At 54.3% G+C, this 20164-nt stretch overlaps 1 protein-coding gene across 1 annotated transcript; it reads right to left on the minus strand.

The window, feature by feature from the left end:
* Nucleotides 1-1048: 1048 nt before the first annotated feature.
* On the minus strand, nucleotides 1049-19635 carry CD101 (CD101 molecule). Its single transcript, XM_042788729.1, has 9 exons — nucleotides 19467-19635; nucleotides 17922-18299; nucleotides 16624-17040; nucleotides 13040-13423; nucleotides 11874-12257; nucleotides 10501-10905; nucleotides 5272-5679; nucleotides 4002-4406; nucleotides 1049-1427 (listed from the first exon to the last, which is right to left on the minus strand). The coding sequence occupies exons 1-9, from the start codon at nucleotides 19516-19518 to the stop codon at nucleotides 1231-1233; spliced, it is 3030 nt and encodes a 1009-aa protein (XP_042644663.1). The 5' UTR covers nucleotides 19519-19635; the 3' UTR covers nucleotides 1049-1230.
* Nucleotides 19636-20164: the final 529 nt, after the last annotated feature.

Consider the following 20164-nt stretch of genomic DNA (forward strand, 5'->3'; position numbering starts at 1 on the left):
GTAAGGGAAGTGAAGGACTTGAACTAGAGGGGCTGTGGTGTCTCCAAGCCTCCCAATGGTCAAAAGAAGCAGGTTCATAAACATCTGCTGATTTCCATACAGCTGCTTTTGAGGACAGTGCTTTGAGTGTTGCCCTGACTTTACAACTCGCTGGGACCACATCTCAATTTACACAATTAGAAGTTGAGTATCCCTTGACTTATAGGGACTGGATTTAAACCTCATTTCCTCTAATGAATCAGCCAGCCAGCCTGCCTTCAGGTAGCAGAGCTCCTCAGCCTTGAAAAGGTGAGCCCGAGCTGGATCCCTGTGGGGCAGCTCCGCCATGCTCAAACACACACATGGCTTTTTTATTACTTGGTGCAACCTGAAGGCATCTAATACCTGATCCCAGCCATGCAGCTTCCTGACCCACAGACAGCCCGGGCACGAGGGGCTCCTATACAGCAGCCCCATCAAAGGAAGGAGCTGAAAATGTGTCTGTACACTCATCTCCAAGATGGCTTGGTGTCCACTTCTTCCCTCTGGGGTCCAAGACTCCATGCAAGTCCCTTATTGGGTCAAGAGGATTCATTTTTTGCAGATGGCTGTGGTATCCCTGCTGTGGACTTTCTTCAGCCCCAGCCAGCCTTGCTCAGCCCTCATGTTCCTGTGACAGGTTTTGTGATAAAGACCTATTTTCTTTCAGAGAAGATGCTCTTTGGGATTGGGTACTCTCAGAAAGAGGGGACAGCAGTGTCAGAGAGCCTCCCCAGCAAAGGGTAGGCAGAGGCAAGTGCAATGCCTTATAAATGGGACACCAATACTTCACTTCCAGCTCTGCCACTGGTTTTTAGCCTGAACATCATGTAGATATTGTCAAGTCACCTAAAATGAGTAGCAATTTGGCACTCTTGTGTCACAGTGCAAATAGACCTGTTTTTTCCCTTATACCTGTAGAGAAGTAACACCACTTCCATCCACAGTGGGAGGTGCATACTGCAAGGACCTCAGATGTACCACAATGAACGTGTTAAATGGGCAGGTAGCTAAGAGACAGGAACACCTGTGATGAAAACCCTATTTGCTTAGTAATTCAAAGCCGCTTCATTCCATTGAAAGTAAACATGCAGTTTCAAGGATTCGTTGCAAGAGCTATTACAAAGCAATAAAAAGCCCCCCTGCAAGTACTCAGTCCTCCTCAGCTGTCCAGCTCTGCTCCTCCAAGTTACATCTGCCATTACAGATCTGCTAAGTTTTCTTGACCCCTCCAGACCCCTGCAGTTCCACCAGCTGGTCTTCTGTGATGTTGCCCTTCTTGCTTTTTCCGAATTTGAAGTACCAGTAGAAGACAGCAAGGACCAGGAGAAGGATCAGAACCAGCGGTAAGTATAGGATGAAGTTCAGCAGTGGTGGTGATGAGCAGATCGTAGACAAAACAGTTGACTCTGGAAGGGAAAAAAAAGAAAGAAAAGAAGTGAGGCCCCAAGCGAGTTTGAGTTTCTCTCTCCTACTGTTTCTACATGTTATCTTACCACTTTTCCCTCAAACTTCAACAGCTATCAATTTTTAAGAATTCATACAGGCTACCTGAGGAGAAGGGGGACAGAAACCAGGTAGTTTGCCTCAATTTCTTGTTTTGGGAAGTCAGATAGGGCCCCTGCTCATTGAGCTGAAACAACCCAACAGAAACAGCACAGCTATTCAGCTAACCTGTTCCAGACTGGGCTCAGTAAGGAAAAGCCACAAACCTTTCACCCCCTGGGTCCCTGCCTGGCAACAGTGACAGCGGGGTGAGGTAGAGGTCTGTCAGAGGCTGCACCACTGCACAAGGAGACACAAGAGGAAAGCAGCAGAAATCAGATCAAGGAGGTCTCTGTCTTCCCCAGACACCTGCCCCTCCACTGTCCTATTTCAGCCACACTGAGCTGCAGGCAGCTGTAAGCCCCATCCCCGTCCTCGGCAGCTCCTACAGAACAGCTCCCCAGTTGAGGCAGAGGCTGTCTGTACTGCTGGTGGACCCTCTGGGTACTTCAAAAAAACATGTTTGATCAGCCTCATGCTAGCCGAAAAGCTCTCATTTGAAGCCTCTCCATTTTTGTCCTGGTCTCCTTACAGTCATCCATTAATCCTGGCCATCAAAATTGTCTCACTTAACACATACCTTTAGCACCACAAACTGACCTCAGATGCACCTGGGCTACCATGAAGGGTCATGCCAACTCCTTTGAGTCTGTTTTATCCATCTCAAGGTGTTGCTCCTCAATTCTCCTCCCATGTGCTGGTGTTTTACTTTTGCTCTGCAGAACCATGCTGAGCACGTAGGTCTGCTGATTTGAAGCTGTCCGTGGGGGACCCACCGAGCCTGGTGGGCTAGGTGTGACCCTAGGGATGAACCAACCTGGGGGCCACTCCTGACTGTGAAACTGGCTTTTGCCTCTCTAGCTCTGAGGCTCTGCGCCCCATCCATATAGATGGAAGCAGCATTTACTCTCCCATAGGAAAACAGGGAGAAGTCTCCACTATATGAATGTCTCTATATTACCAGGGAGGTAACCTAAAGAGCAGCATCAGGGATTAGAGCTGAAGTTGCTGCTGGTTATGGATATACTTGCACATGGCTGTGTCATTACCCGCTCAAAAAACGCCAAAACATTGAAATTCATGAGCCAGAGGCGCATTTTGAGATAACTGTATCACTGGAGCCACACACACACACTAAAAACAAAGAAACAAAACAAACAAACAAAAAAAAGGCCAAAACAAAACAAAAAACACCCCACCAACCAGCTGATCTCTTGGATTTTGAAATGAAAGCTCCTTGGCAAAAACACTTACACAAAAATTGAAGGAGAATTTCCCAGCAGTTACCGAGCAATTTTAGCAATGGTTACTCCACTAGTAATAGGTAACAAGAGACAGAGGGAGCTGATGGAGGAGAAATCTGAGTGCTAGAGGGAGCTGTGATGGACAACAGCAGGAGCATAACAGCAGGGGGATGAAGTTCTGTCAGTCCCTCCCTGTGCAATTAAGTCCAGATTAGTTCTGCGGTAGGTGCAGAGTTACCCGAGTAGGGTCCGTGCCTGCCTGTGCCAGTAGCAGGCACGAGGGAGGGCTTCTCCAGGGCCCCCTGCGCTCCTCCTCGTCGGTCAGCATTGGTAACTGCTGCAGAAGCTGTAAGTGCCTGTAGGCACCCAGGCTGGCTTCAGGCATGGCAACTCTGGGGCTGAAGCACGAGCACTCCAGGATCCTCTCAGCTGAGTGCAGCGTGATTGATGTCACAGTTTATATTTTTTCCTTCCACACAAGTCATCCAAGCCACCTATTTCCCCAAAGAAGCAACATGAGAGTACTACTTTCCTGCCTGTTACTTCCCTAAAAGCACTGTGTGCACTTAACTGAAACCTTTGCTTTTATTTATTTAAAATTCTGTATGCAGAATCCAGCTCTATCTTTGCACCTGGTGTGCACCTCAACTCACCCCAAGGGGACAAAGGCTGTTTTTACAGACCTCACTGGAGATGGACTTGCTGGAAAAAAATCACACCAAGAATTTTTTCATCAAAACAGTTAGCATTCTGTCCGCAGTGGCACAACTGAGAGCAGGGGTTTGTGCCCACGGTCCCCCAGAGAGCCCAGAAGCCGCAAAGCATTGCAGACACAAATACCCTCTGGACCACATGCCTCACAGTTGGCGCTCTTGCTCTCTCATCTGACCACCACCTCCAACGTTTACAATGCCAAGCACCTGGGTTTTGGCCCCGGCAGATCAACGGGACTGGGAATGGGATCTCATTGCCACCAGGCCTATAGCACATGGCCACCCCCCCACAACTCTGGTGATCTTCCCAGCCCTGCCCCCCCCTCTGTAACCCCTTAGCAAGTCCTCCCAGCCCTGCTGCATCCTTGCCATTGCAGCCAGCATCCCCAAGCAGAGAGCTGCCATTACCCCCCCCACACACACCCCCCAGCACGGCACTAAGGGGGGAACCAGCGCAGGGTGAGCAGCCCCTCACACTCACCAGCGTTATCTGCTGGGATGGTAGTGAGCTGGGTGTACCCCGAGCGTGCCAAGGATCGCAGAGCCCAGTCCTTCCCCTCGCTCTGCTGCTGCCACTCCTGCACCTGGCAGTGATACACCCCGGCATCGCCCTCCTCCACACTGTGCAGCGTCAGGCTGAAGTCGCCGGCGGCGGGGCGGCGGAGGCGCAGCCTCCCTGCCAGGCTCTCCCGGGGGTACTCGATGGCGCCGTCGCGGTGGAGGGTGAGCAGGGGCCTGGCACGGCCGCTCTCCTCCCTCCGAAACCAGGCAGCTGAGAGGTGGGCAGCAGGCAGCGGGGCACCCTGCAGCAGGCAGCGCAGCGTCACCTCCTCGCCCTCCCTCGCTGAGATGCTGCGGTTGGTTGTCTCCAGCTGCAGTGTGCCCTCTGGGGTAGGACGAAAGCAGAAAGAGACGTTGCAGTGTTGCACTGACACAAAAATGCTCCTGCCTGCGCCCCTAGGCTGATGGAAATCTTCTGGAGTGAAGCAGGGGGGGGATTGGGATGGCCTCTTGCAAGACCCTCTGCAGGACACCCACAGGCCCTTTGCTCCTGGGACTCATTCTCTCTGAGGTGTTTTCCCCACCCCCACCATCATCTCTGCCCCCAGTTCACTACCCTCTGCTGTAATACTTCTCACCTCCTCCAAGTAAGTGATAAGGCACCTTTGGACCAAAAGCTATTTAGAATGCTGGAATTCTCTGATCCACTTTATTTAGGGCCGCAACTCATAAGCCAAGTGAGGCTGAAAGAGGGAAGAACAGAGCCAGGGAGACCCCCCCATATATGACAGCAGTGCAGTGTCCAAGGCAGGAGGAGCTGAGCCTTCAGCCTTGTTCTCAGCAGCGATATGCTGATGGGTAAAGAAAAGTCAGTGTCTGGCTTCAGGATGTTCAGGAGTACCAGGAAAGGGCTGCTTCTCTACTCGCAGCACTGTACAACCAACCAAGTGTACCATGTGTTGGAGGGAAAAGAAAATGCCAGGATGCACTTTGTTATAAAGCATTAGATACTATCTGCCAGTGGCAAAAATACCAGCTTGGTTGGTTTGGGAGGATGTGGTAAATCCTCCTAATTCTCTATTTCCGTTTGAGAGGCACTGACACCTCCTGCATCCCTAAGTCAGACCCAGCGCAGGATCTGCTGCTTCTCCTAATCCCTGCCAGTTTAGGAGAGGCCTGGCGGGGGCCCCATCATAATTTGATCCAACCTTCTCCAGCAGCACCTATACAAGAGATAAACGCCTGCTCACCTGGGAACTTGAACTCCAGCGTGGTCCTTCCTGATGCTCCCTCTCCAAGCTTGTACCAGCCATCCACCAGCCAGAGCCATTCCTCTACCACACAGTAGTACCTGCCCTGGTCCCCAGGGTTTGCAGAGAGTATCCGCAGCCAGAAAACATCGCTGGACACCCTCTGGCTCAGGAACCTGGACTTTTGTGCAGGCGAGCTGAACTCAGCCCCGTATTCCAGGACGCTGCTGTAGTTGGCCCGTACAATTTGCAGGGGGGGTGCATCTGCCGGAGGAGGAGGTAGGAGGTACCAGGTAATGGCAAACTGAGAATTATTCTGGGCAAACATGATCCTGCACTCAATGGCTGTGTCAGCACCACCAGCAACCTCCACAGAGCTCTCCTTCGTAGCTACCCAAAGCTTGCTTTCTAAAATGGAGAAACAAAATAATCATGTCCGCTGCAGCTGTCAGTACAGGGTGCTGGCAAGGAGAGTAAGGCTGCCCCAAGAAACCCACTGACAGAGGAGGGGGGAAGAGGGTGCTCAGAGGACAAACACTGATTAGGGGATGCTGGAGCACAGGGGGTGAGGGAAGGAGAGAAAGAACAAATCCACACACCCTTATTTGAACTGTAGTGGGAAATCACTAGGTGCTGCTGGGCAGGGAAGTAGCGGAGGAGGCACCTGGGAAACCACAGGGCACAATCAGGGGGATGGAGGCAGCTACTGTGTTGGAGCTTGGACGCAGAGCCCCTGTCTGACGCAAACACGTCTGTCTACCACTGCTTCTATCAGCAGGCTCACACATGAGTGACAAAACCAGCCCACAGCTTTGGAGACTGTGAACAAGTGTCTTTTATCTCAGAGAGACTACAGAGCCTGCGTGGATTTCACTGACAGCCACCATCTCAGGTGTTTGCTGGGGTTATTAATCAGAAACCACATCACACGGTCCTGAACATCCACTGTGATTATACTCAGCAACTGTTTAATTGTACACGGTTGCTCCCAATGTGCCTGTGTTGCTCTCAGTATGAGCAGGGACCCCCTTCCTGCTGCACACCACCCATTGCTGGCGCCTGTCCTTCTCCTCCAGCAGCGGAAAGGCTGCAAACCAGTCTCTTTGAAGGGCCTCCAACCGCCTGCATTTCCCCTTGGCCCTCCCTTCCACGCTGAGACACCACCTCTGTCAGACTGGGCCAGCACCCAGGTGCAGAAGTACACATAGATAACTACCTGTGGGTAGACAGAAATTTCTCAGCACACGACACCATCGGGGTGCTGAGGGACTGTAGGCTGAGTTTCCACTCCCAGCCTTTTCCTTGCATACGAGCTGAGCAGCGGGACACCCTGTGCTGTGGAGGCTGGTGGCAATCGGGCTCCCTTCAGCTCGGCCCCTGGGTGCTGGTTGGGGGCCAGGCTGCAGGGGACATGCCAAGATGCCCCCGTGGAGAGTCTCAGTCCCCTGCCCTCGGTCACAGACTCAGCAGGGCTCTCTCCCCCACAGCATCTCCCCAAGGGATGTGACAGCAGCAGGTTATGGAGAGCGTCTGTGGACCAGGAGGGAGATGCAGCTTCTTCCACAGGCACTGATGGGGAAGGAGGACACCACGGGAGAAAGCCTGCACATTTCCCCTTCCTTCAAGCATTTCTTCTTGAAACAGAAGCAATCCACTCCATAGGCCATTACTACCTCTCTTGAGACCAGTCAATGCAAAATATCCCAACTGATGGCTCTTGACACCCCACGCATTACCTCTGCCTCCATCTCAAATTTGTCATCAAAATCTCCCTGCTCATGTCCACTTATGCTGATCTTTTCTCTTTGCACCCCATTGCTCTTTCTCCCTCTTCTCTCCACACTGCAGACACACACATTATTCACCAGGAGGTCTGCAAGGTGGCTGCTCCCAAGGGATGAACAAAGTGCTGTCCTGCACTTCACAGTGCACGCTTGCTGCTCTGAAGAAACAGGTAAGGGCAAGAAGCAGAAGAGACAGGAAAGCAATCACCCTAATACAGAAGCTGGGCAAATTCATCAGATCCACACACACAGGGATCAGACTTGAGCGCACTTATGAACCAGATACAAATTGATGTCTTCCAACTTGAGTGCTTAGAAGCGTACCCAGCCCAGAGCCAGCTCTAAGGAAGCACAAATCTTTGGAGAGGGACACTGGAGATATTCAAAAGCCGTCTGGAGATGGTCATGAGCAACCTGCTCTAGGTGGCCCTGCTTGAGTCGTGTGTTGGACCAGACGACCTCCCAGAGCTCCCTTGCAACCTCAGCCATCCTGTGATTCTGTGACAGGTGAACTGATCACACTGGAAAAAATAAAACACTTGTTTCTTAACTTCAGCTGCTCAGTACAGAGGAATATCACTCAGTCAGCCTGCTGAAGTCCAAGAGGTCTCAGAATTGAACTCTACCAAAGGGAAACAAAAAATACTCCCAGGTATCTCAACTGGAGACTTTACTCCCATTTCAAAGGCCACAGGAGAGGAGCAAGCAGGACCAGGGGAGGTGGCAGACATCAGGGACAGCCTTCCCATGTCAGACATGCAGATGTGCCTTCCCCAGCTGCAGCTGCTGGGGACAGCACACCAGCAGAGCAGCCCTGCTGCTCACCGCAAGCAGCTCTGCCACCTCTCCCAGAGAAAAGGAGCTCAGAAACACCAGCTGTGGGGCCAGGCTGGACCAAAATGCGTGCCTCTCTCCAAGCGAGCTCCTCCCAGCAGCGCTGCTGCAGGCAGGGGTGGGCAGGTAAAATCCAAGACCTTTCCCCAAACCCTGAGCGGCTGCCAGCACAGGAGACAGAAAACTCCCTGGGGCAGGAGGCCTCTCGCTTGAGTATAGCCTGGCCTGTCACCTGCCAGGGCAGAAAATAGTCCAGAGAAGCAAAACCTGCTAGAGCTCAGAGAGGAGCCACGGGAACCGCTGCTGTGAGCGCTCGATTTTTTATGAGAAAAATTGTTGTTATGCTCTCGGAGAAGATCACCTCAAGAGGAAGCAGAGCACTTGCTGCAAAGCCCCTTTGTTTCAGCTCCAGGTCTCCTCTCGCTACCGCTAAAGATCAATTACTGAAAAGGGCAGAGCAGCTGCCTGCCATTTCCTTTGGCACTGAAAGACACGGTGCTGTTTTTTCCCTTTCATTTCCAATTTAATTAAGCAAGCTGAGCCTCTCACTGCCAGCCCTGCCTGCCGCCGCCGCGCTTTCTGCCCGGCCCAGGAGCAGCGGGGCAGGCAGAAGGGCACAGCTGCTGCTGTGACCCAGGCGGGCCGGCCAGCCGGAGGGGCAGTGGGTGCAAAGCCCCCCACGGCTCGCCCCAGAGCTGGGGGAAGCCACCGCTGGCATCTGCCCTGAGAGGCTGATGGGAACGTCCCTGCTAGGGTTGGGCAGCATCTGCCTGCCCAGGGCGCTAACTACAGGACCCCACCAAGGGTCAGATACTGAATTATTAAGAAGTCAGAAATGGAAAAGACATGTCCTCCTTCCCCTCCTGTTGTGACCTTTCCCACACGTCCCTCCCATCTGAAGCTACAGGCCAGATCCACAGTGGCGCTTGAACTCCTAAAGCACTGACTGGTAAACAAAGCGCCGAAGCAAAAGTCAAGAATGCCAGTACGTCTGCAGGCTCCAACCATAAGCTTTTATATGTGAAGAAACAGGCTGGTGATTTTCATGATTTGCAGCTTCGTTTTCTGTAGCTTCACCTCATCCCATTGCTGCTATAGCTGCCTTCCTTCCCAGGCTTACTGCTCCACCTTTCCCAAACACCCTTCTCTGGCTCATGCTGCCTTTCCGAGACAGCACTAGAGCCAGCAGCCACCTCCCACTGCACATCGCCCCCTCCCAGTTCCCACCATCTTTACAGCACCACAGTATCCCCTAACAGCTGCAATATGTTTGGAACCAGACATTATATCTCATTGCTCTGCTGCTATCACCTCCTCTGTGTAGATGCTCTACAACTACATCTGCTCGTTTCCACCTGCCATTTACACTACTAACGTACACTCACTGACACTGTCTGTCATCACCCCCAGCCTCAGCATCACCCCGCAGACCCCCTTCCCGGCAGTAGCTCAGGTATAACACAGAGCACCCCAGCACCCAGCTCCACAGGGGCGAGGGGAGAGCAGCAGAGGAGCAGCAGGGAGAGCACCATGGAAACGAGCTTGAACAGGGAAGGAAATCCATCAGTTTATGCTACAGCAAAACCATCAGTTAAAAAACACAGAAAATGCCTAATTTCAGTTCACTGGGTTGTGATCCTGAAAATCCAAGGATTAGAGGAAGGAGCACTTAACACACCAAAAAAAAGAGCAGGAACTCTCTTTTGCTGACAGCACAGACACAAGTGGAGAAAGACCCACCCCCATATTCTCACACCTGCCTCCCCACAGGCTCAGAGATTTTGTCCAGGACAAGCCCTTCAATTCCTCCAGCAGCCCCAGCCACGAGCAGGGCAAGATGACCCCGTGCTGCTGCCGGGGGTGGCGGGGAGCAGGTTCACAGGAGGCTGGCTGGGCTCCTACAGTGTATTTGCAACATCTCTTTTCCGTAAGAGGATGAGGCTCCCTGTGGGATGCTGGCAGGCACGGCAGCAGCTTGGTCCTGGCCTGCAGAGGTGGCCCTAAAAGGAGCCCCAGGCAGGGCCCCCGGCTGTTCAGCCCAGCTGTGCCCAGGACAGATGCCTCCACCCAGAGCCCCTAGCACCCTGCGGCTCACTGCTGTCTGCCAGCCTGGCAGAGAACCCCGGCGCTTTCTCAGCGCACCTCGAATACACTGGGGGAAGCTCAGGGGGACACAGACATATCCCAGCACCAGCTTGGGGTGGGGGACGGTCTCTCTCCACCGCCCTCCAGCCCCCCAGAAGCCCACCCCATGGGAGGCACCTCGCACCCCCAGCATTCAACTGGGCTCCTTGGAGGGGACGACTACTTCCCAGAAACAAGACTTAAAATCTTAGTGGCAAGGCTGATCCCTATACGTTTGGCATAATCTGTAAACAGACAGACATTGGCACTCCCCAGCACCAAAAGTGCCTCCCAGAGTGTCGTCAGAAGCTGTGGGTGCTGAGGAAGAAATAGGACAGGCAGCACCATCTCACATGGCGCTGGGAGGTGACCCTGCTGGGGACGCTCCAGCCATCAGCAATCCTGGTTGCCCCTGGTCATGTTTGACGGATTTGAAAGTTGCAGAAGGGGAGACCTCTGCTGAAGAAGCGCCCGTGGCACTGCTTACCTGGCAGCACCACCTTTATCCCCACAGCATTGGACCTGGTGGTGGCCGCTGGCTGCCCCAGTGGCAGGGTGTTCCTCCTCCAGACCTCCACCTCACACTGGTACATCCCCTCGTTGGCAGCTGCAGCATTGTGGATGTGCAGCCTGAAGGAGGTGGCAGCCTTCGTCAGCTGGGCTTTCCCCTGGAAGCGTGGCTGCGCTGCCCCCCAGACCACGGTGCCACTGGGAAAGACCCGGACCAGCTCCTGGTAGTATCCAGTGGGCGGGCTGGGCTGGAAGAGCCACCCCATGGACACCGGGACCTTCTCGAGGGTGTAGTTGGCGCTCACTTGGCACATGAGTTCAAAACTCTGCCCGTATCTGACTGTGGCAATTCGGCTTCTCAGCGTGGCGTGCAGACCGAGACCTGCTCGGGAGGAGAGAGCCCTTAGCATCGGGACAGAAAGCCTGCCCCGCGCCACCTCACCACCACCCTTCTCACACAGGACCATCCCCGCCACCGCAGCCCCATGGCAGCCAGCAGTCCTGCTGCTCCTCTGCTCTTCCCCAATCTGCACTGTGATTTTCCAGCCCCATGCGGTCCCTGGACCTCTCCTACCTCATCCCCCAGCTCTCCCAACCCCAGCCCCACAGGCAACCCCAAGCGCCCTCTACTCCAGGCCCCCCATTCCCGCTCCACGTCAGGGAGCCAAGGATCCTCTGATGATGCTACTGCCCTGTTTGCTGCTGCTTTTCATCCTCCACAAAAGCCTAACAACTCCTGTGGCCTGACCAGTGATCTCAGGCACCCAGCCCAGCAGTAAGAAAGGAAAAACACCCCTAAATCACAGCCAAAAGCTGCCTCTCTATAAAGGCACCCATTCCAGCAATCAACAGAAGAAATGGCATTGGCATTGCACGCCGGGGAGGTTAGCGGCTCTGTGCTCAGACAGGACGCCAGGAGAAGTGATCAGATGCCAGCACGAGGGGTGTATCTCTGACAAAGGCCAGCATACAACTCAGAAAGTGCCTTTGTTGAGCTTAATTACTGTAAGTAATGAGGCTGCTAGAACAGACATTTTGTATTTCAATTTAAGGAGAGAGTCAGAAAGACCTGCTGAGCAAGCCATTGCCTTTCAGGTCTCCAGGCTTTTTAGTTGTTGTGTCCCATTTGTCTCTCCCAAAACATCTCATGGAAGACTCCAGCACCCTGCTACAAATGGGGAAAGTGAAGCACTCCAGGGCCAAGCGATCAGCCCGGGGTCACCCAGCAGCAGCAGCAGAGCTCAGGGCACAGCAGACCTCTGTCCTACCCACACGCATCCACCCGCTTCTCCAGCCTTGACTCCAGCATGCCCAGCTTGAAATCCCAGAAACAGGGATAGTCCGACTCACCCATGGATCTGACTGTCACTGTTGTCTCCCCCTCCTCTGTCCAGATCTGGCCTCGGGACCACTCCGTCACTCTGCACCCATACCGCCCGCCGTCGCCCTCGTCCAACGTGTTGGGGATCACCAGGGTGAAGGTGTTGGAGCTCACTTTCTCCAGCCGGAGGCTCCCCCAAGTCCCCTTGTCCCGGTAGGCGCTGCCCAGGCTCAGGGTGCCGTCCCGCTCCATGGTGGCCACCAGCACCCGGGGACCCGGGTGGTGCGGTGGCAGGTGCCACCACTGCACGGACACAGGGCTGGCTGCTCCTCGCACCTCGCAAAGGAGGATCAAGGCATCTCCCGCCACGACCTGCGGCGTGCTGGTAGACACGGACAGGCGCATGCGGTTCTCTGCAAACAACAGTTACTGCGTGGGAGGGGACGCTGTTGTGCTCCTCAGAGACTAAGCCAGAGATACTGTGGCATTAAATAGAGAGACTAGGTCAATCTTGACATTGGAAAAAGAAAGGAATTGTCTGAAATTTCCAACCATCCTTTTATTAAAATTTTTGGAGAGGGTTTTGTTTGGTTGGTTGGTTGGTTTTTCCTTCTTTGTTGTCTTTTCTGGGACATGGATACATAAAGAAATACTTAAGAAATAGAGTCCCAACAGGCAGCTCCTGCTACACCATAATTGTCATTGTCTAGCAATGACAAGGAAACCAAGAGTCTCCTACACATCTTTCTTAGAGTGATTTCTTACAAGTTATTCCTCCAAAACAGGGAGAGCACCTCGATGGAAATGGAAATGACACCCCCTATGCAGAAGTACCTGTTCTGCTGGATCATCCTGTGACCCTCAGGAGTGGCAACAGCCATTGCTCACAATTTTCTGTTCCAAAGACACAGGAGAACCCAACCTCCCCAGATCTCTACTTGCCCCAAAGCTTGTTGCAAAGAGACTAAGCTAAAGGTTTACACTTTGTTGACAGCTGCTGCATCTGTCATGCTAATGGTTGCCAGAGCAAGCACTTTTCCCATTAATCATCTACCAAACTCTATGGAACATTTGCACTCTTGCTGCAAAGAGCAGGTGTGTTGCTCCCACCAAGATGAGGCCAAACTCGAAGCATTTCCCAGTCAGGGACCACTGCAGGCTTTACCCAGAAAAGTAGCCACTTGGATTTACTAACCTATCGGCTTCACGTTGACTTGGACACCTGATGACAGATTGGTTTGGATGCTGTAAAAGTCTCCAGGAGTCTTCACCTCCGAAACAGAGCAGTGGTACGTACCGTTGTCCTTCAGCTCGACCTCATAGATGGTGAGGACATAAACCGTGTTGCTTTGCTTGAATGCTCGGAGCTGCCCCGTCTTGGCTCTCTCCTCATATTCTTCATCCCAAATCAATACCCCGTGGGGGTCAACCCTGGCCACTCCCATGTCATTGAAGAGCCAAAGCACTTGGAAGTGCCTGCTGCTGCTCTTCCGAGATGCCACCATGCAATTTAGCTGCAAGGTATCACCTTCAGAAAGGGAGCTTTCAGTAGCAGCGATATCCACGGTGAGGTCTCTGCCTGTGGGCAATCAAAAGCAACATGGGTGCTGGGTGGCCCTGCCCATGCTTCCCTCCCACCTGGCAGCACCGATGGCTGTGCAGAGGGAAACAGGAGAAATTCTCCACTGAAACATTTTCTTTCATTAGAAAAGTGATCAGGATGGAAAATTTTGCCCATGGGGAGATGGTTACCAGGTCCAGGCGCTAACCAGCAGCTTCAGGTGGAGGAAGCACCAGAGCCCCAAGGAGCTAAGCTCCCCACTTCAGAGCAGCTAACACCCCCAGAGCAGAGCGCTCACCAGGACGGCCTCAGGCCACAGCCACCCCCTGCTCAGCTCAGGCATCCGAACAGAGGGCTGCCCTAACCCAGAGGCATCGTTTTTTACAGGGGGCTGCTCCACCTCACCTCCTGGAGCTGTTCTGCTTCATGTAACAAATATCCCTTAAACCAGAAAGGGGCACAAAGGGGCTTTATCACTCAGCAGTGTTTTTAACTCTGCTGTATGTGGTGGGGGAAGGTGCGTGGGGGCTGGTATTCAAGTTACTTGTTTGAATCTGATGCTGCTGGCCTCAGATGCTGCAACAATCACTGGCTGCTGTGGGACGTGGGCAAGAGACACTCTCCAAGCTGGAAAGGTTTTGGGTCAGTTCCCACAGAAAGCAGAAATGTCAAGACTTGTCACAGCACAGGGAGGTCAGAGGGAAGCAAGAGGAGGTGGAGGTCGTCTCCTGTTCCCTGTCCTGCCCCCCATACCACCTAGCAGCAGGTGTTGAGCAAAGAGGGTAGCGACATGGGAAGCACAGCCATCTTCCCCTTGGCAGACCCTCTTGGTCAGTCAGCTGCACCTGAGGTAAGGACCTTGTCTCTGGGTCCTATGATACAATTCACCTTCAAAGGCTCTGCTGCCAGTGCCCCCCGGTTCCTGGCATCGGCCTGGCTGAAGAGTGGCTGCAGGCAGAGATGCACAGGGTGCCCCGAAACCCTTTGCCATGGCCCCACACAGCAGTGGTGTGGCCAAAAAACAGGAGGTAGGGCTATAAGCCCCAAATCCCTGGGGCAGGCAGCCTGGATCACACCACTCCATCTCTGGATGGTCACTGTGGTGCTCCCCGTGTCTAACAAGAGCAAGGCTATGTGTTGTAGTTTGGAGGCAAAACAGAGCAGCTCCCAGACTGACACTGGAAGGGCTCAAATAATTTCTTGAAAGAGAGTACCCTGTGAATTTAAACACTGGTTCATAAACATTTTGCGAACAGGAATCTCAGCCGCTGGCAGATATATTTGGCATTCTTAAATATTTGCTGGAGAGTTTATAGAAACAGATGGAGCAGTTGGCCATGGTCAGAGTGGTCACCAGCTCCCAGTGTGACAGGGCTCTCAGCCCTGCAGCCTGGGCTCTCCCACAGGGTGCTGGAGGGAGACCTCAGCCCTGCAGACGTGATGGAGGGCTCATACACCCAACACTCACTGTTCCTCCCCAGTAATACAACCTCTAATACAACCTCTAATACAACAATAACAAGCTCTAATACAACCACCATATTGTCCTCTTACCCACCACTGCCTCCCTTCTACACTTCCCGGCTACCACATTGCAAATATTAAACTCTGACAAGGTTTCTCTATTTCCAAAGAATTCTGTAGCACTGATACCCACAGCCACACACTATCAGTCATGGTGAACCCTCTTAAACAAGCTGATGCAGGAAAGCACGCTGACTGCCATTGCTTGCCAGGCAGCAGCAGACATGGAAAGCCATTGCTGCAAACAGTGCATATTAAACAGAATATAGCTTTGCCAGTCATCCACACTTAGGGAACCAGACTCTGATAGTGGGAGACAGTACTTGCCTCCCTGATACCTTGCCTTCCACTGAGCCACACAGGGAGTGTTTGGTCCTTACCCATCCGTTTCTTTGGTTTCCTGCACTGACTCACCACCCTCCCACCAGACACAGTTTGCCTCACCACCCCAGCTCTGCAGCCTCCCCCATTCGCCCTGAGGCAGGGGGACAAGGTACACCACCTCCCCAGGCAGGTTTTCAGTGAAAGACTTGTTCCTCTTTTACTGCATACTATTCATATGATAAGGGGCATCAACTAGATGCAGCCTTGTCTTGGCTGCTTTGAAGTAAAACTTGCTGGTGGGAAAGAGTGATTTTCCCCTTCCTCTGGGCACAGCTACCCACATGCAGCTGGGGGAAGAGCAGAGAGAGGGACCACAGCCGGCAAAGGGCTTGTGGCAGGAGGGATAGCAGGCAGGGTTCTCAGAGGGGTGGCAGTAAGCACACAGCGCTGCCACCATCCCAGGGCGGTGGGGAGAGGGGTTTTCCCACTGGCCCTGGTCGAGGCAATGCGGGGCTTGCACATGCCAGGAGCCACGGGAAGCTGCTGGGCGCAGGGAACAGGAGGTCCCTGGCAGTGACAGAGTGGAGTGGGAGAGGATGGGCAGCACTGGCAAGGGGCTGGTTTTCAAACTCGCCTATTTTAATCCATCTCATACACGGTAGCAGGTCTAAGTCTCCTCTTTCTAAATACTTAATACTATGTTTTCCTAAAGCATAAGCCAGGAGCTTGGTGCACACACTTCAAAGCAGTCTGACCCACAGTCCCATTACTACCCAATATGAACTACTAGGAGGAGACACAGGGATGGTCTAATAAACAGCAACACCAGTTGCTCTGGAAACCAGCAGACCGGTGACGGCACGGACAGACAAGCCACCTCCAGCAAGACACTAGAGCCATGCAGCACACACAGCACATCCTCGGTGCCCGCGGCTGAGGCACCACGCCGGGCAGCTGACCATTGTGTACTTCAGTTTGAGGCCACAGGACCTTGGAGGCAGTCTGACAATGCAGTTTTCTGCGCGCTGGAGTTTAACTCTGCTAAGGAGCCAGGTGGCTGCAGGCACACGCTGCTCTCTGCTAACACCCTGCGTGGGCCCCGCAAGGTTACATGATCACTGCTGGCATCGGAGATGCGGCTGCGTGAACCTCCAAAGGAAGCAGCATCAACAGCTCCTGAACCAGGGGCTGCCAGGGGCTGCTGGGTGACCCCAGCCCGTGCCCCTCAGTGCCTGGCAGAGGGCAGCCAGACCCACCAGTGGGTCCCTGGGCTGCGGCAGTGGCAGGCGAAGGCCACTGAAGGCTGCCGCTACAGAGCCTTGAATGAACAAAGGAATTGGAGTCAACGTGCAAGTTTGCAAGGGCCTTACCTTGGCTAATGACCGCCAGAGATGTCCTCCCTGTTTGCTTGCGGGAGATGTCCTTCCACGTCTTGTCGGGATCCTCAATCCATTCGGCTGCCTCGCAGTAGAGCTGCCCCCGGTCAGACGGCTCCACTCCCCCGATAGAAAGCTTATATGTGGTGTTCCCAACCTTGTTCAGCCGCACGTCCCCTGCCAGAAACCTCTGCGCATAAGAGGGACCTGGCCTCAAGACAAAGTCCTCAGAGAGGGTGAGGACCTCTTCGGCACGGCTCTCTCCTGCTCCCTGAAGACGGTACCAGCCAACAGAGAGATGTGTGTGCTGGGCAGTGGACTTGGACACCTCGCAGGTGAGTTCCACCGCGTCCCCTTCAGCACGAGTGAGGACCTGGGGCGCCATGAAAGCAGAGAGGGTGTCTGCAATCACTGAGCACGGGGGAGAAACACAGAAAGCAGCTGGTCACAGGAAGAATGGTCTCTTGGCCTTGATGATGGGCAACCTGCCAGTCACTATGAAACCACAGCCAGGCCCTAAGGGATCTGACAGCGGAGGAGAAATATCTTTTGTAGTTGATTGACAAGGTTTCCATTAGCCTACACCAAGGTGTGAAGTGGGTAAAACCTCAACAGGGAATAAAGCACAATGAATCTCTCTACAGTACCCTCTTAAGTCAAACTCTGGCCAGCACTAATTAGGCAACCCCAAGGAGATTAGCAACCAGCCCCTCACAAACCCAAGGGCAGGCTGATACAATGCCAGGATGAAGGAGGAGACAGGAGTGAATACCAAGTGGAAGTACCATACCACCACATAGACTTGGTGGGCTCACAGTAAGGCCTTTCCCTTTGCCTCTCCAGTCCATTGCCTTCCCTCTCCCAGCGCTCTGCAGGACCTGCTACCTCCCTCCGTCTGTGGGTATCCCACTCAGGCCAAGTCCCACACCCTGACCTGAGAGGACACCAAGAGCTAACACACACAGATGCATCAGGAGCCCAAGTTAGTCGGGAGGTGGGACAGCAGAGGCTTCACCCTTCCTTTGCCCCAGCTGGGAGGCAACAGCCAGAGCAACTTACTAGAGGACATCTGGGCATCCCTACCTTGGTCATCCGGAGGTAGGACAGCAATCCCACACCGGGGAGAGAAGGAAAATTTGTGTCCACCGATCCCATTAATCACCCCTTTCCCCAGCTGCCCCTCTGTCAAGAGAACCAGGGGCGAGCACTTCTCCCCAGTGCAAAGGTGAGAGCAGTGGAAACCTGCCTGCACCCCTGCCCAGCAGGGAACGGGGCTCTCTTTGAGGACCCACCTGAGAGGTTCATCTTGGCGCTGTAACTCCCAAAGTACCTCTCGTCGGTGTTGGGCGTGTGGCACTCGTACTCCCCGGCATCCCGGTCCTGCAGCTCGGTGATGTGCAGCAGGACGGCATCCCCCTGCACCCTCTCCACGTAGATCCCCCGGCTGCGCACACGCTGGGTGTAGATGGCGTAGGGGAAGGAGGGGTCGACGGTGCTGACGATCTGCACCTCCCGCTCAGGGGCCGAGGGCAGGTAGATGGACCACTGGAAGTTCTGCTCCGCCGGGCCCTGGTAGCCGCTCACCTTGCACCACAGCGTGACGTGGGACCCCCTCACGCGGTAGAGGGGTCCCTCCTGAACAGTCACCACCCGTTGGCCAGTGCTCAAACCTGCCGGCAGACAGTCAGCACACACGGTGTTTTCAGGCGTGTGTGCTACCCAAGGGCTGCACACCCAAAACAGCAGTGGGTCTGGGCCTGCACAGAACCACAGTGTAATACTGAACAGAATTACTATGCTGTCTTGTTTTTTGAAGCACAAAGTCCAAGGGACTTCACCCCCCTTGCAATTGTGAGAGCAAGCCCTCTAACAACAGACTTTTAAACTTTCTTGTCTCCTAGCACACTGGCAGTCACACAACAGAGACCAGAGCACCACGGCCAGGGGGCTGCCAGGCCTGCTCATGGCTCAAGAGCATGTCTCAGCCAGCTGTTCAGAGGGAGCAGCAACCAGGCTGAGATCAACAGAGGAAGCTTGTGGTGTGTTAAAATTAAGAGAGCCAAGCACTCAGGTCCTGCCCAGGATGGGGGGAAAAGGGAGCAGATGCCAGATCTGACCACTGCCAAAGAAGGGGATGCAAAACAGGAGCCAAGGGACATGGGATAGCAGAGGAAACCAGCAGGCTGAGTGCTGCAGAGGTGCTCCATGGACAAAAACTGGGGAGGGTGTGGGAGAGGGGGCCAGCAAGAGCTTCTCAGAAGGCAGGGGGCACTGAGAAGGATCAAGGGTTCCCTCCATGTCTGCCTGTAGAGGATCTGGGGAGGTGATGGCCACCCCTGCACCCTCCCCTCTTGCAGAGCTCCCAGTGGTAACACTCAGTCTATTCTGATGCCCAGCATGCATACCAAGCAAAATGCCCACAGGACAGGGGCACTGAATCAAAAACCAAACACAGACTGGGCCAGGGAAGAGCGTTGGTAGCAGCACAGTCTAAGAAACCCTCAGAAACTCCCTCCCCAGGAACGGAGGGGATGAGATAAACCTCTCCACACCCCCAGAAGCCATGCAACAGGGGCGTGCACATCCCCTCACCAAAACCCTGCCAGGATCCAGGCTATCGCTTTGGAGTGAAACCACAGTGCTAAAAGGAGAACATGCCACCGCACCTCTTCCCACGGCCACCCAGCCAGAGGAGCACTGGCTACAGCAGGGCTGTCCTGGCCCCGCAGGCCCATCAAGGTGCCCTGCTAAGCCACCCACATGCAAAGGTCCCATCCGCACCGAGGGGGTTGCTTTACTTCCCCAGGAAAGCCCCCAGCACTGGGCACGGCACTCACCCGGGAAGAAGAGGAAGAAGGAGGCAGCCACCACGCACTGCACGAGCCCCATGGGAAACAGCTCTGCTTGGTTCCTCTCCTGGAGAGGCGGTGGAAGGCTCTCGTGGGCAATGGCGACAGCCACGCTGACGTTTTGAACGCGGCTGGGAGGAAGCTGCCCGGCAGCGGTGGTTTCCTCTGCTTAAAAATGGCAGGGAGAGGTTGAGGAGCGGGGTGCAACGGCAACATAACACGCCTCTGGGAGGTGACAGCCGGCACCCCAGCCCCACGCCGCCTGGGCAAGGGTGATGCCCAAGGCCCCTGCTGCCACTGTGTGCGTGCCAGATGCCCGGCACTACCAGCTGTGGCTTTGCTGCCCGGCAGCAGCTCACAGGCTAGCCCTCTGCCTCGCAACCCCCGCTTTGTTGCGTGGTTTGCTCCCTATTAACAGGGGAGGCGAGGGACTGGACCCCAAGGAGGGACGGGGTCAGATTTCTAGGGCTGAAGCTCCCCCCAACTCTTTATTTTCCATAGCTGCAGACAGCAGCGTGATGCCTCGGGTTCAGGCTGGGTTGGCACAGTGCCCCCCGAGGATGGCTGACTAAGCTCTGCCTCAGGGTGCAGTGGGGCACACCAAGTGGGGTGTCTCTCCCACAGCAGCCCCACCAGCTCATCAGCTACACAGGAAGAAGACCCTCCATCGTAACAGTCAGCCCAGC

This window comes from Tyto alba, unplaced genomic scaffold (assembly GCF_018691265.1).
Source record: "Tyto alba isolate M040663 unplaced genomic scaffold, T.alba_DEE_v4.0 Super-Scaffold_14, whole genome shotgun sequence".
NCBI lineage: Eukaryota > Metazoa > Chordata > Aves > Strigiformes > Tytonidae > Tyto > Tyto alba.

What these genes read in the sequence shown, in the direction of transcription:
- CD101 (XM_042788729.1), bottom strand. Translation starts at nt 19,518, where the DNA reads ATGGGGCTCGTGCAGTGCGTGGTGGCTGCCTCCTTCTTCCTCTTCTTC. An exon ending in TCTGGCGGTCATTAGCCAAG is followed by an intron (nt 13,424 to 16,623) that starts GTAAGGCCCTTG and finishes GATTGCCCACAG; the next exon opens with GCAGAGACCTCACCGTGGAT. An exon ending in GATAAAGGTGGTGCTGCCAG is followed by an intron (nt 5,680 to 10,500) that starts GTAAGCAGTGCC and finishes TCTCCATTTTAG; the next exon opens with AAAGCAAGCTTTGGGTAGCT.